Below are 16099 nucleotides of genomic sequence, written 5' to 3'. Positions count from 1 at the left end.
AGTGTTAATAATGATTAAGTCACCACAGAAAAAATAAAACACCAGGAAGAAAGCTGCTCTAAAGAACAAGTTCTGAAGATATTTAATTTACCTTGGAATGTTTTTTAACAAGCAGGAGAATTTCCAACAATTCAATGGATTTCAAAGTTTCTACTTCCAAATTGAGAAGGCACAAAGCTAGTATGGATGGCTACAAGAAAAAAAAGTAAGAAAAATAAATATTTTTTAATTCAAAATAGAAACTAAGATATATGTAAGTAAGAAACTGACTTACTTTTGCTTTTGAAAAAGTAAGTCGGCAGCAGCAAGCTTTCAGCTGAGCTTCTAATTTATCAAGGCTCAGTATTTCTTTCCTATACAATGAAAAAGAAAGGATAAAATGTTTATTAAACTGGAAGGTATAAAAATATTCACTGGCATTCTAATTCTTTACTTACAGCAAAGCTAAAGTACAAAATTTTCATTTTTAATCCCACTGACCTTTCTGAAGTATGACAAAGTACGATAGTGTGGTATAAGTGCAAAAAGTTTAAGGCAGTAGTAGCTTCGAATTCATAGTGCAATTTTTCTGAAATTATTTTTTCCATCCGCTTTATGTCAGAAGCAGTACATTTACATTGGCTAATCCGGATCACGTCATGAGTAGATGGAATATTGCATTCTTCTTCAACTATTCTAGCAGCCAGCAAAAAACAACAGACTCCAATGCAAGATAAATGCTTAGGTTTCACCTGAAAAACAAGGAACAAAAGGTTTCTTCCAACAATTGTCACTTTAACTTCGCAAAGCGGACACTTAAAATACTGTAATGAGCCCCTACTCTTAAGATAGAACATGATCAAACTGCTTCCTTGTATTTACCCTTACATAAAATTAAACTTAACCGTTTTTACATTTTAAGCTGTCTTAACCTCCCTTTAAAAAACAGAAAAAACATTTTGAGCATTTAATTTAAACGCGGCTAAAAAAAAAAAAAATTAATGCAAATTCAAAAGCTAGGTTTCTAAATACACCGTATTTCTAACTTACAAAACTCATAATAGTACAATCTCCCCCAAAATAAATTAAGCCTAACACCAAGAAAATATACTTCTTTGAATATAAAAGTAACATATTCATCTTTTTATCTTCTTATCTATTTAAGAATCATCCTATGCCTCAATGCAAATTTGCCCCCAAGAGAGCTACTGCATCTGATGTGCAGAGTGGAGCAGATGTAAAAGCTGCCATGGACAGATGGCTGCCCTTTTCTTTTCAGTGCCCTGAAAACTGACCCAGCAGCTGACAAGAATCCTACTGGCAGAAGAATAACATTTTTCTAACAGTTACTGATCGATGTTTTTTCAGATTTATTTTTAAGTGAAGTATAGTTGAATTACAATGTTATATATATTACTGTTACTCAGCCAAGTAACTCCGTCAGTATACACACATATATACAAATATACATTCTTTTTCATATTATTTCCCATTCTGGTTCATCACAGGATATAGAGTTCCCTGTGCTACACAGCAGGGCCTTGTCATTCATCCATTTTGTAGACACCAGTTTGCACCTGCGAATTCCAAACTCCCAATCCAACCCTCCCCTGCCCCTCTGGCACCCCCCAGTCTATTCTCTTTGTCCTTAGTTCTGTTTCTGTTTCATAGACAGGTTCATTTATGTCATATTTTAGACTCCACAAATAAGTGAAATCTTATGAGTCGCTGGTAACTGTTAATAAGACTGTGGCTCCCTGCTTTGAAAAGGTTTCTCATAGGGAAGGCACTAGGTCACCTTTAACATACTGCTATACGGCTATTTGGCATGTTTCAGGTGTTTAAAAATACCTAGGCTTAACAGAAACATACTGGGAAATGAAAATATGAAAACCTTATTTTGAGAGCTGTGTAGATACAAAACACCCAAAAAAAAGTAGTTTTCATTGTGTCACATCTTCAAAGAAAAGTTATGTAGGAGATACATCAAAACCTAAGCTACAACAATACACTGACTTTTGTAGTCTCTTAATCGGAACTAAAGATCACAACTCTGATCATTAAAAATGCTTATGTATAATAACAAATACATTCATTTACCAAATAGTTACAGAATCCTTTATGCTAGGTATTGTGCTGGGCACCGGGTATTAAAAAATGAAGTTGTGTTTACAAAAATGATTAAATACCTTCATAAGAGCCAAGAATCTGTCCAAAATATTGACAGCCAAGACAAAAGTTTCAGTGCAAGATCCAAAAAAGTTGGTCAAACTCCTCAAATCTTCGACTTTGGCATTTCTCAATCTTGGACACAAAGTGTTATCCGTCTGCAATAAAAACCAAGAGCCAAAGTTTATGCCTGTCTTAGAACTAAAATGGGTAATACACACAGATTCAAAGAAGGTAATTGTTTCACTTAATCTTCAAGAATATGGGGGGCAGAGTGCCATCATTGAATCAAAGTGCTGCAGTTTTTCAGATAGAAAATGTGTATACATCACCAATTTTTAAAAATATACATCACATAATTGGGCAAATCACACAAAAAACATATATACATCATCAGACATTCAGCAACTCAATATACTTCTGGAAGCCACACTTCCAGAGGGTTACATCAAACAGAATCCAATTCCCTTGTAATGGACACATAGAAGGTTCCTTGTTTCCTTTTATTAAAAAAAGAAAAACCACATAGGAGTCTACAATATAGAAGTATTGCATAGGCAGAGGGTATTTCCACAAATGACCTCAATTTCCAGGGACTCTCCCACTCAGAAGCCGGAGACTCGGGGTGTCACTTCTGAAGACACACTTCCCTAGAATTAGTATCGCTCTCGTTCTTGCTAAGAAACAAAACCAATGACCCGGTATTAAGATTTATCTTAATATTCTAGGAAGATCGATTTTGGTCTTAAGAAACTTTGCAGCCTTTAATCCAGACTCAACTAAAATAAAAAAATAAATATGTGTCTCTGTGTGTATATATATACACACACACATGTATTTTTAAAGTCACCTCCCCAAGCCCCGTCAGCGGCTGCCGCAAGATATCTTTCCTGGGAACTTACCTCTGGGGTAGCCTCGATCAAGCTCAGCCCTTTTTCTCGAGGTTGGAATCTCTGTTCCTGCTCTAGGTAGAGGTTCAACAATCCGAAGAGCTGGACACCTTCGCGACCGGCCAAGTACTCTGCTCCCAAATCCTTCATCTGCAGCAAAGACACCACACACACACAGTTCAGTGTATCCTGGGGGTGGCCGGGGTGAGCGAAGGAGAGCACAAAAGAGCAGGGGTTAATACCTCCAGCGAGGGGCGCACCAGCACACCCCGGCGAGAAGCGGGTGAGGGGACCAGTCACGTCCAGCCGAACCCGGCGGAATCCTCCCCCGCGGCCAGGGAGGTGTGCAAGGGGGAGGGGCCGTGGGCACGTCCGCCGGCCAGCGCAGGGTCAGGCCGGCCAGCCCTGGCCTCCCGGCCGTTTCACAAGCAGGAAACTGTACCCGGGGCTGCGGTGTCCGAACGGCCCGCCCCACCTGAAGTCGTGGGGCCAGGGGCTTCTGCCCAGTGGACCGCACCCGGGGCTCCGAGAGCAGCGGATCCCTGGGGTAGGGGCTTTGCACAATGCGGGGGGATGGGGAAAGAAAGTCTCGCGACTGAACAAAGAACCGGAGGGAGGAGACTCCCGAGCCCCGCCCCTCCCGCGGAGCCCGGCTCCAGAAGCCCCTCTCGCAGGAGTCCAGCCCCTAAGCCTTCCCCATGCGCATCGACTGCGCCTCCTCGGAACAAAACCGGAGTGCCGGAGACCTCGGTTCCACAAAGCGCTGGCGGCGCGGCTCAGCCGATCGGGGTCCGGGGGAGGGCAGAAAATCCAGCCCGTCCCGTGCCCAGACAACACCCGTCCATGCCCGATTCCGCAATTGTGCGGAGACGAGGAGCTGTCAATCCAAAATCCATCCCAACGAGCCCCCTGTGACAAAATGGGGGGGGGGGGGGCGCACCAAAGAACTGCTTCCAGCTTCCTTGACACTGCACGCATCCCATCAGCATCTCTCCGCCCCCGGGTGCCCACTGCCCCAGGGCTGAGGGGCAGGACGGGAACTGCTCCCCAGGCTGAGGGGTGGCCACTCTGACATCAGTCCCCGCAGCTCCGACCAAGAACAAAGAAACTCTGCAATCCCGGCTGGGCCCACTCACCGTGCTGGAGCCGCGCCTCCACCGGCCCGCGGCGTCACGGTCGGAGGGGACTGGGTGCGGCGGGAGCGTCCGGACCAGTCTCCGAGGTCAGAGACCTGCCGCCTCAGCGGTCCCCCCGGACCGGCATCCGACCCTTCCCACCCCCTGCCACCGGCGCTTGTGGCCTCACAGCCCCGGCTTCATCCTGCTGCCCGCGCGCCCACCCTCCTCCTGGGGCGCTGCACCGGCCCCTCTAGCCCAGGCCGACTGCGGGGTCCACCGCCACCACCGTCGCTGCTGCGGATGCCGAAGCAAACCCCTTGTTTTTGTTTTGAGTTTCCGACGCCCCCAAGGGGGTGGGGCACGTGACTCCCCGCGGAGGGATCCGCCGCTGCCGCAGCAGACTTGGAAAAAGAGTCCCGCCCCTAAGCGTCTGTCTCCAGTCAGCTTTGTGGCTTTCTCGACTCGCTATGGCTTTACCGAACCAATCCTCCCTCTCGGTTCCAGGGCGCAAGATGGAATCTGGGCACCGACTTTATTCGTCGACTGATCCCAAAAAGGAAAGAGAGGGAGTGTTTGGAGCGAGGGACGGAAGGAGATAGGTTCCGGCCTCATCGCACCTTTTAAAGGTCCCCGATTTGTTTTGTTTTCACTGTTTTGAAAAGTCCGCCCAAAGTAGCCAGTTCCCTGATTGGATACTGGTGGGGCGAGCAGAATGCTGAAGCTCCGATTCAATCTCGAGTCTCGATTGGCTAACTGATTAGCCCTTGGGCCCTCTGATTGGTTGTTACCGTATCTTGCGCTTCTCTCTGCCTTGGGGGCCTTAGTAACTCTGAGGTCTGGATTGCGCATGCCTGAGTGGACTACTAAAGAGGACTTACTGACCTACCCGTGGGTCTGCGCATTCCTTCCCGTATTTCCCTCAAGCCCCTCGCCTGCACCGGTCTGCGGAGAATCTCACGTTGGGCTCTCACCTCCCCATAGAGCTAAAACAGCTAGCCTTTGTGACAATCTCTTCCACCACGGGAGGATTTTTCTCCCTTCCTTCTTTGTTTTGTCCTTCAGGTCCATTTTGCATCAGTCAAATTATTGTAAAAATTTTCAGTGTTTACTAGTAAAATGTTATCATCTTTGATTTAAAGTTTTCCTACCAAAAGAAAAAAAAAAGATTTTTAAAACACGATTGGCAAAAAGAGTTGTTGAAACTGGGTGATGGATACAAGAGGGTTTGTTATACTAGTCTTTATATTTGTGTGTACCTTGAAATGTTCCTGTAATAAAAATAAATATTCAGTGAAAGGACTTAAAAAGTTACCTGTGCACACTGATGGTGGCAGGCAATTGTCTTAATAATAGCACACCTCCTGAGGTTGTACTGTTGTTTTAATGAAGACTTGGAGAGGCTTCTTGGTCCTTGGTCACCTGTAAATTATCATTTATTGTCCATTATAATTAGACTTGTTACTAAGAGGAGACACTTCTCTTAAGGCGGGGCAAAAAGCAAAGCAAAGAATGCCTTAGGCCGGAGAAACTTTTACACGGAGTATCTCTGAGAGATATTAAGATGCTCCCCTCCAACATTTATAGTTACTTTCTTTACCTTCTCTTGCTTCCTCCCTGGCCATCTGCTCAACAGGCAAATCAGTAAATAGCACATTCTCTTGTTCTACTCTAAATAATAATCAGCCCCTAGGAAGTTATTTTTCTGCCTTTCTGTATGTTTTCTGTGAATTGTTTGGTTATTTATAAAATATGGGAAGACGTGACAGATTTCACAACAGCTTGCTCTTTTTTCCAGAGCAGCTAAGAAATTTTAGAAATAGATCCCTTTGCATATAAACTAGGACCAGACATACGTATCTGCAGCACAGAGCAGCTGCGGGGAGGCCAGCTCCGAGAACTAATCCTGCTATTTCAGAGTTGTGACTTTGTTCACGGTTTTGGAAAATTAATACAATTACATTAAGAGACTGCTTGTGATTAGCAGTTTCCATAATTTTATTCAATGTGTGTTTGATCTATGAGACTGAAAACTACTTTTGTCTGATATAAACTTGCTGGAAATCTATGCTGAAAAACATAAAAGAATGCATGTAACTAAAATGGAAAATAGGACTAAGATTAGAATTACATATATATACATGATAGCTTGTTTTACAGTGTACAAAGAGACTCAGCAAACAGTTCAGAGAGACAGAAAAGGGCTGAATGGAAAACATGCACCATGAAAAAGGAGAGTATGCTCTCCTTGAACATGATGGAGATTGTGGACTTTTCTTCAAGTAGAAGGGCAAAGATAGAAGAGGAACATAAAATATAGAATAAGTGATATGAAGCAGGAAATGTAAATCTTCTATGTGGTAGAAGATTTTTTAAATAATAGAGAAGATATAAGACAAAAAGGAAGAGATGGAGATATTGACCTTTGCCTACATCTGTTACAAAGGTCTACAAAATGTATAGAAATAGTATAGATAATGTATACTATTTATAATTGTGGTTTTATGTGTCTTCTAACAGGCAGCTTCTTGAATGATAAGCAATTCTCTCCAGAAAGCTTTGTAAATGGTGTTGAATTTCCTGCTCTTTAGAGGCCCTGTTCAGTATAGAAAAGACTGATCCAGTTGTCTGATATGGAGCCTCTTGTCCATTTTAGTCCACTTATCTTTTTAAGATAAAGGAAAGCAATCATTAAAAAAATAATTGGTCCAGTATTAAATCTTCCTTAAAAAAAAACCCTTTTAAAAAAATTTATTTTTAATTGAAGGATAATTGCTTTGTACTATTTTGTTGGTTTCTGCCATATGAATCAGTCATAGGTATGCATAGGCCCTCCTCTTTCTTGAACCTCCCTCCCACCTCCCATCCCATCCCACCCCTCTAGGTTGTCACAGAGTGCCAGCTGGAGTTCCCTGAGTCATACAACAAATTCCCACTGGCTATCTATTTTACATATCGTAGTGTTTATGTTTCCATGTTACTCACTCCATTGGTGCCCCCCTCTCCTCCCAACCCCCTGCCCCACAAGTGCCCACAAGTCTGTTCTGTATGTCTGCATCTCCACTGCTGCCCTGCAAATGGGTTCACCAGTACCATCTTTCTAGATTCCATATATATGTGTTAATATACAATATTTGGGGGGAAAGAAAAAACAGACTTCTTTTTAACAATGATTATCTTCTGGAATAGAAAATGATACAAGTCTTCTCTTTTTACTCTGCTGATTTTTCTAAATGTTTGTGAATTTTTTTTAATTTTCTTAATGACAGCCTTTCTCCAGGCTCTATTTGTCCTTACCACATTGACTTACTTTACTGCAGCTTTAAGTTAAGTAGCTCGCTCAGTCGTGTCCAACTCTTTGTGACCCCGTGGACTGTATCCCACCAGACTCCTCCGTCCATGGGATTCTCCAGACAAGAATACTGGAGTGGGTTGCCATTTCCTTCTCCAGGGGATCTTCCCAACCCAGGGATCAAACCCAGGTCTCCCGCATTGCAGGCAGACGCTTTAACCTCTGAGCCACCAGGGAAGCCCTGCAGCTTTAGATCTTAGGTATTAAAGACATTCTCCTCTAGGCTAATCAAGCTTTATCTATCAGCTGCCTTTCAGTCTTTCCTAAGTAAGCTTTCTTGAGGGCAACTTTTCTACATTGTGTGTGAATGCAAAATAGGGAATCAGAAATCCAGCAGTCCTCAAGAAGGGTATTGAGGAGTTGTGTCTCATTATAGATATGTGGTCTACAGCATAGTGATGGGGGTGCAGTTGGGTCGGGTGATACTCTATGCCCCATGAAGGCCTGACAGAGAATCAGCCGTCCTCAGTGACATCTGAAACTGTAAAAAGAGAAGATGGGCACAGAGCAGGAAGTAAACAGCAGCAACACCCACGTAGAAACAATGCCTCCCTTCAGCAAAACCTTGACTCGTGAGGAGTGTCCTTCAAACCTACCCACATTTAAGTTTCCACCTTGAAAAGAAAATAGAACATCCCCAAGCAGCTGCTGCCCTGGCTTCCCCAAATGCCTTAAACGTGACTTCCCTGAGCTTTGTAAGACATCAAAATTCCCACAGAACTATCTAGATAGCATCTTTCTTCTCAGAAATGAGACGTTTTAGATAATACATCCTACTTTTATAACAGATGTTGAATGACTAAACACTAGATGCCAGACATGTTACTAGGGAGAGATAGAAAAACAGATAAATAAAACACAGTCCCAGAATATGCCCTGGTGTATCTAAGGTGTAGGGCAGATGCTCTAGAAGGTGATTGGAATGCCTGATTTGAGACCCAACTTTCCTATTCACTGGAGATAGTACCTCGAACGCTTTGAATAATTTGCTTTGTCCAGAGTGTCAAAAGGGGGACTACCATCATACATGGGACTTTGCCAATGCTGTGACTTCAGGAAGAAACAAAGTGATCATCCCTAACCTCATCAAAGGAATCAGGTAGAAAGCAGCCCTACGAGGGAAAGAAACTCAGGATCAGGATGGGAATGCTGACAAAAGACCCCATTTCCCCTTCCCCTCCACTCACTATATCTAACTCCCTGCCTAGGCTGTTTTCTGTCCTTGAGGGTGGTTTGCAGTTCTAAATTTCCAATGCTTAGATTAACCTTGCTAGCAGAACCTGTAAAGGAAACAGGAATGCTTGTCAGAGACAGAAGCATTGGAAAAGCCTAACCTAACTCGAGGTGCCATCTTGAAGTAATTTAGATCTTTTAACCAAGACTTCATTTTTGAATCTGAATTGGAAAGAATGAGACAATGTATAGGCAGACAGTTCTTCTCTTTTCCAAGTAATCACAGACTAAATCAGTGAAGGGCTCATATATTCTGCTTTCTGACTTTCTCATGGACAAGACTTCAAATCTGAAATTAGCAAATCCAATGTTCTATTTATCCCATAGTGTTTTGTTGCAGTTGTGTTTTAAAAATAGAAGTATGTTGCATCTTTCCGAGGGAGCGTCTGCTTATCTCTGTAAGGGTTCAGTTCAGTCGCTCAGTCATGTCCGACTCTTTGTGACCCCATGAATTGCAGCACGCCAGGCCTCCCTGTCCATCACCAACTCCCGGAGTTCACCCAGACTCACGTCCATTGAGTCAGTGATGCCATCCAGCCATCTCATCCTCTGTCGTCCCCTTCTCCTCCTGCCCCCAATCCCTCCCAGCATCAGAGTCTTTTCCAATGAGTCAACTCTTCACATGAGGTGGCCAAAGTACTGGAGTTTCAGCTTTAGCATCATTCCTTCCAAAGAAATCCCAGGGCTGATCTCCTTCAGAATGGACTGGTTGGATCTCCTTGCAGTCCAAGGGATTCTCAAGAGTCTTCTCCAACACCACACTTCAAAAGCATCAATTCTTCGGCGCTCAGCCTTCTTCACAGTCCAACTCTCACATCCATTCATGACCACAGGAAAAACCATAGCCTTGACTAGACGGACCTTCGTTGGCAAAGTAATGTCTCTGCTTTTGAATATGCTATCTAGGTTGGTATGCTATCTGTAAGGCTTAGGGATATTTATTCACACGTTGATGTGCTCGGCCTTCCCAGGTGGCACTGGTGGTAAAAAACCTGCCTGCCAACGCAGGAGACATAAGAGACGTGGGTTCAATCCCTGGGTCATGAAGCGCTCCTGGAGGAGGGCATGGCAACCCACTCAAGTATTCTTGCCTGAAGAATACCATCGACAGAGGAGCCTGGGGGGCCATAGTCCATAGTGTCGCAAAGAGTCAGACACGACCAAAGCAACTTAGCACATACTCACGTTGATGTGCTCAGCTTTGGAACTGGGGGATTTATCGACACTGTAGGGGCTTCCCCAGTTTCTCTGTTGGTTAAGAATCTGCCTGCAGTGCAGGAGACCCTGGTTTGATCCCTGGGTTGGGAAGATCCCCTGGAGAAGGAAATGTCAAAGCACTCCAGTATTCTTGCTTGGAAAATCCCATGGACAGAGGAGCCTGGCAGACTACCAATGGGATCACAAGAGTTGGACACAACTTAGCAAATAAATCACTAAACCACACCACCATCAACACTGTAGTGCCTTAAAGTGGCACTACACTTTAAGTGTAGTCATTCTGAATGACAAGGCTTTTTCCAGCCAACCAGGTTAGCCCCTGCCAGCCCTGCTAGCTTGCAAGTGAGTGGTGCGAATTATGTTTGAAACCAGAGAACTCAAAGCTCACTTGCCTGTATGGCTGACTCTTGTCTTTAGTATCCAGAGCACCTTCTGTTATGTTGAAAGTCAACTGGGATAAATGGGGTAGCCCTGACAAGTTGTGGAAAGACTAGCTCAGGGCAGGTGCAACTGAGAACACAGCAATTCCTGAAATCAGAGCTGATTATCTCAAAATGGTGTGTCTGTCCCAAAGCAAATATATTTGAAGTAGCCCAGGCTGCACTCTGGGACATTGTACATTATTATTTACATAACACATTCCTCTTTTATGATTTGTCCCAAGAACTATAACCTAAATCAGATACTTCCTGTCTTTTCTTGACATCACAGAGCTATGGGAAGTTGACACAGGAAAGAATCATTTCAGAGACATCTGTTGAAAATATCATCTTATTTCTAAAGGAAATCTTTATTTTCTGTGAAAGTAATTATCCCTTATGTTGATCCCAAATGAAGAAGCAGTTGACATTTAAAGTGATATGAACAAGTAACATAAGCTTAAATTTTGCTTTTGTTAAAATTTTTTTTAAGTGTCTTCAAAATGAAGGTTTTTATTTAACTTCTAAAAAGAAAGATTGCTTTATTTCAAGATTCTCAGGTCTGTTTAATTGCATGTATTATTATGTTTTTTCAACAGAATTCTGAACAAGAAATTATGGCTGCATGCAGGAATGGAACTAGATTTTTTTTTTTTTTTTGGTGATGAGGGGGGAGGAGGATTGAAACTTTACAATGCAGAGGGGGTTTCTGTAGGAAAAAGAGAAGAATTTAGAAATGCAAATTAGATATGAAAGTGAATATTTACTTTAAATGAGACAGATCCAGAAAAACTACATTTTCAAAAGCTGACATAGACTCGTGTTCCAGCTATCTGCTGTTGTGTGATGAATCATGCAACACTTAATGGCTTAACCAACAACAATAGATGTATTATCACCTGCCATAGTTCTGGCGTTGGCTGAGCTCAGCTCACAGTCCTTGTTCAGGGTCTTTCATGAAGTTACGTTCAGATGGTGGCTGGGGCTAGAGTCTCCTTGAGGCTCACTCCTTATGTGTCTCCAGTTGATACTGACTGTGGGCTGTGACCTCAGCTTAGGCTGGTGGCTAAAACTCCTACTTATATGGCTTCTCCACATAGCCTTTCTACTTCCTCATGCCATGGTGACAGAGCTCAGAGAAAACCAGGTGAACACTGTATCTCCTTTTAGGAACCAGACCTGGCAGTCACATAGTTTCTACACTAGTTTTATATTGCTACTGTGACAAGCTACCACAGATATAGCAGCTTAAGACAACGTATTTACTATTTTATAGCTCCAGAGCTCAGAAGTTTGAAACTGGTTTCACTGAGCTACAATCAAGGTGCGGACAGGGCTGTATTCCTGTTAGAGGCTCCATGGAAAATATATTTCCCTGCCTTTTCCAGCTTCTAGAGGCCACTGCATTCCTTGGCTTATGGCTCCATCCTTCATCTTCAAAGCCCATATTGTAGTCTCTTCAGATCTTTCTCAATTCTGACTTTCCTGCCTTCCTTTTACACTTATAAAGATCTTTTAATTACATTGGGCTCACTTGGATAAACTAGGATACTCTCTCCATCTCAGAGTCAGCTGATTGGCAACCTTAATTCCATCTGCAATTCCATCTTGGGCTTCCCTGGTGGCTCAGATGGTAAAGAATCTGCCTGTAATGCAGGAGACCTGGGTTCAGTCCCTGGGTCAGAAAGATCCCCTGGAGAAGGGAATGGCAACCCACTCCAGTATTCTTGCCTGGAGAATTCCATGGACAGAGGAGCCTGGAGGGCCACAGTTTATGGGATTGCAAAGAGTTGGACATGACTGAGCAATTAACACACACACACCAAATTCCATCTTAATTCCACCCCCCTCCCACCTTGCCATGTAACATGACAGGTTTACAGGTTCTGGGGAAGAGGACATGGACATCTTGGGCAGGGGGCATTATTTTGCCTTAATCAGCATTTCTTCAGTCACAGCCACAAGTCTGCTCATGTTCAAGTTTCAGGGGGAAAGAATATAGACTCAACATCTTAATGAGAGGCATGTTGATTACATGGTGAGAAGAGCTTCTGAGATGGGAGATACTGTGGAGATAGTCAATGAAAAGTAAAATCTTCCACACTCACAAACATCAAAGATTGAGGAAATTCCATGATAATTTGTATTAATAAATTTCCTGACCTATGGCTATAAAACTTTTGGTCAATATTTTTGGCTGCAAATTTTATGATCACATCTTCATAAGAATACTGTAATATACTTTTCTAAGGAGAAAACAAATTTTAGTCTTCCCTAGCATGATGGATTGGAGAAGGCAATGGCACCCCACTCCAGTACTCTTGCCTGGAAAATCCCATTGACGGAGGAGCCTGGTAGGCTGCAGTCCATGGGGTCGCCAAGAGTCAGACACGACTGAGCGACTTCACTTTCACTTTTCCCTTTCATGCATTGGAGAAGGAAATGGCAACCCACTCCAGTGTTCTTGCCTGGAGAATCCCAGGGATGGGGGAGCCTGGTGGGCAGCCGTCTATGGGGTCGCACAGAGTCGGACACGACTGAAGCGACGTAGCAGCAGCAGCAGCATGATGGATCCATTTCTTTCAATCATTGATATATTAACATATTTCTTTCAGGTTTACAGCTCATTATTGATATCATCTTTCAGTGTCATATCTTTTTGCATTTTCATACTGATATGACATTGAAAGATGATATCAATACTTTGGCCACCTGATGCAAAGAACTGACTCACTGGAAAAGACCCTGATGCTGGGAAAGATTGAAGGCAGGAGGAGAAGGGGACGACAGAGGATGAGATGGTTGGGTGGCAACACTGACTCGATGGACATGAGTTTGAGTATACTCCAGGAGCTGGTGATGGACAGGGAAGCCTGGCGTGCTGCAGGACGTGGGGCTGCAAAGAGTGGGACACAACTCAGCCACTGAACTGAACTGAATTGATATCATATGATATTTTAGAATTGATATCTGAGAAAAATTTTATCACAATTTTTTCATGTTTAAGCTGTAAAAGTTCAGGTCATCAGTGAAGGCTGGCCACACTCAAGATTAGCTTATATGCTTCCTTATTTAAGAAGCATATTTTGAGCTTTATGTTATCTTTGTCAACATCAGTATATCCAATCAACAAGAGATTTCAGTATTCTTCAAAATATTATGATTCCTTCCCCTTCATTAATGAGACTATCAACCAATCCAAGAGATCATCTATTACTCTTATTAGAAAGTCCCCTCTTCTTTTTAGGGAAGGACCACCTTTAGAATGATCTGGAAAAAAAAAATTAGTGTCTTGATGTGCAAGCACATTCTGTTGTTTTATCATGCATTTCTATCACTTTTATTTCATATCTCAATTTTTTAATCAGAATTTTATCTTAGATATTAAATAAAAATACAGATGTCAAAAGAAGCATCTTTCTTTTACATTCAAATTAGAGGTTTGTAATTTCTCAGTCGTTTTATTGGAATATTCCAAAATGTGTTTCTAAATTTCAATTAAAGTGGTATGTCCCAAACTCAACTTCCCTTTAGCCAAATTCCCAAAATACTGGTGGACCCCAAGCACTTCCAAACACAAGGGAAAATGGTACAGGGAAATTTGACATGGAGAGAAGCATCAGTCTTGACTGCAGTTAAAATGTCTTACTTTTGGAAAACTCAAAAAAATGCATATGTGAACACTCTGCTATGGCCCCTCCTGAGATCTCAGAAAGAGTATGGGCAATGAGGAGCCCAAAACTACATGTCACTAGCTTCACAATAAATCTACACTTGGTAATCAATAATTAGCTATCTAGCACTGTACTGAGTGATTTACACAAAATGACGTAATTGTAATGCCCACAACACACAGAGATGCAGACATAGAAATCCAGAGAGTTGAAGTAGCTCGTCCCCACGGTCAGACAGCAGTGGAGTCAATAGTCGATAGCAGACAGTCTGACTCTAGGACCCACATTCTTAACCATTACTTTACATAGTGATTCTGGTATGCAGGAAGAAGGAGAATAAAACTGCAAATTGGACATAAGCTTGATCCATTTGTCTATACTTTCTATTAAATTTACCCAAAATGGTTGTGTCAGTAGTTTACATTAAACCAAGGCAATTTGGATTTGGACTTTTTATTTATTTTGATTGTCGTGTGCACAGGCTTTCTCTAGTTGTGGTGAGTGGGGCTGCTCTCTAGTTGTGGGGCATGGGTTCTCTTGTTGTGGAACATGGACTCCAGGGTGCATGGGCTTCAGGAGTGGCAGTGCCTGGACTCAGTAGATCCTCATTGGCTCCGGAGCAGAGGCTTAGTAGTTGTGGCACGTGGGCTTTGTTGCCCCTGGCAGATGAGATCTTCCCAAACCAGGCATCAAACTAGTGTCCCCTGCATTGCAAGGCAGATTCTTAATCCTTGACCACCAGGGTAGCCCTGGATTTGGATGTTTTATTAGGATATTTAATCAATGAACTATACACCTGCATGCTTTTGTGTGTGTCTTTTCTCTTTTTTTCTTTTATAGCAAATGAATATATTTTTGAGGAATTTGATTTCTCTCTAGCAAGCAAATCTACCTATCCAGATAGAGACCAGACTTACCAGGATTAACTGCCCTTGCCCTGGAGTTTTGAATTAACATATTCCTAACAAAGCAGGCCAAGTGTTTCAGCATGGTTTTACCACTCAAATCCCAAGAAAGCTGGTAGGAGAAGACTAAAAAGAAGTTTTCTTTTCTGCCTTCCTTTAGATATTCCAGGAAGATGTCTAAAGACTTTTGAACGTCACATGAGTATGTCATATGAGTAGTTTGCAAATGTCTAGGCACCAGAGGGAAATTGCTGTTGTGTTCCTATGGGTCCTGTTAGGGGCTATTTTGCAGTTGTTTGAGCTCTTTTCCATCTTATGACATGGAAGCTTTTTTTTTTTTTTTTTTTTTTTGTCTTTTTATAACTGAAGATTATAACCAGCAAATATTTTGCCCTATCACAGCTGGTTCTTCTCTTATGTTCTCACCTGAAAACCATCCTTCTAGATGGAAGTCAAGCCCCTGTGATCACTCCCTGCTAAAAATAACAGGCTTGAGCTTTACAGCCTGTGTTGGACAGGAGGGTGGAGATGGGGAGGGGTGGAACAAACACAATACCCAGAAGTTACCAATTTACTTCTGTTTATAGTGCTGTGCAATGTTTGTAAGTTTTTATGATGGACATAATAATATTATCTCTAGAGCTTCTATTTAAACATTTTGGAAATGTGTTGACTCTGCACAAAGATTTAGCCTCCTAAATATTCAGATTTCCATAGCCATGTGTTTTATAAAGGCAGACCATGCTGCTTTTCAAAAGTTTTGTTGCTTCTTTTGTTTATTTTCATAAACATTATCTAGGCACCTACTCTGTTGAGGCACAGTGGTGGAAATTGGAGATGCAAAGTGACTATAGCTGGAAGCTGCCCACAGGGCGCTCAGAGCCCTAGGCGGGGACAGCCCGATTGGCAATAACATTACAGTGTGATCTGTGCAACCATATAAGTGTGCAGAAAGCATAGCAGCAAGATAGGGAGAGAATAGTTATCTCAGTCGGGGAAGGGCGATTAGATAAGTCTGTTCAGAGGAGGAGATTCTTGGCTGCTTCTAGAAAATTTGTTTCTACTATGTGACTGTGTCTTCTCCCTTCAACTCAGAATGTTATATTCATTTTTTTAAAAGGAATTCTGCTCTGAGAACAGATTAG

At 42.6% G+C, this 16099-nt stretch overlaps 1 protein-coding gene across 5 annotated transcripts in view; it reads right to left on the bottom strand.

Annotated features, from left to right (window-relative positions):
- The window catches only part of CCNG2 (cyclin G2), an 83009-nt gene that overhangs the window by 4983 nt on the left and 61927 nt on the right, over nt 1-16099 (bottom strand). Inside the window, exons 1-6 of one of the 5 annotated variants that reach the window (XM_055588869.1) lie at nt 4774-5703; nt 3051-3188; nt 2169-2306; nt 481-731; nt 275-353; nt 92-190 (exon numbers count right to left, since the gene is read on the bottom strand). In XM_055588869.1, coding sequence (XP_055444844.1) covers nt 92-190; nt 275-353; nt 481-731; nt 2169-2306; nt 3051-3188 — 705 coding nt within the window. In that variant the 5' untranslated portion in view covers nt 4774-5703. The other 4 variants (XM_055588870.1, XM_055588867.1, XM_055588868.1 and 1 more) reach the window with 4 other exon arrangements.

The sequence above is a fragment of the Bubalus kerabau genome, chromosome 7 (genome assembly GCF_029407905.1).
Source record: "Bubalus kerabau isolate K-KA32 ecotype Philippines breed swamp buffalo chromosome 7, PCC_UOA_SB_1v2, whole genome shotgun sequence".
Lineage (NCBI taxonomy): Eukaryota > Metazoa > Chordata > Mammalia > Artiodactyla > Bovidae > Bubalus > Bubalus kerabau.
Note: the sequence above shows the minus strand (reverse complement) of the source record. Positions and strands in the feature narration are given on the sequence as shown.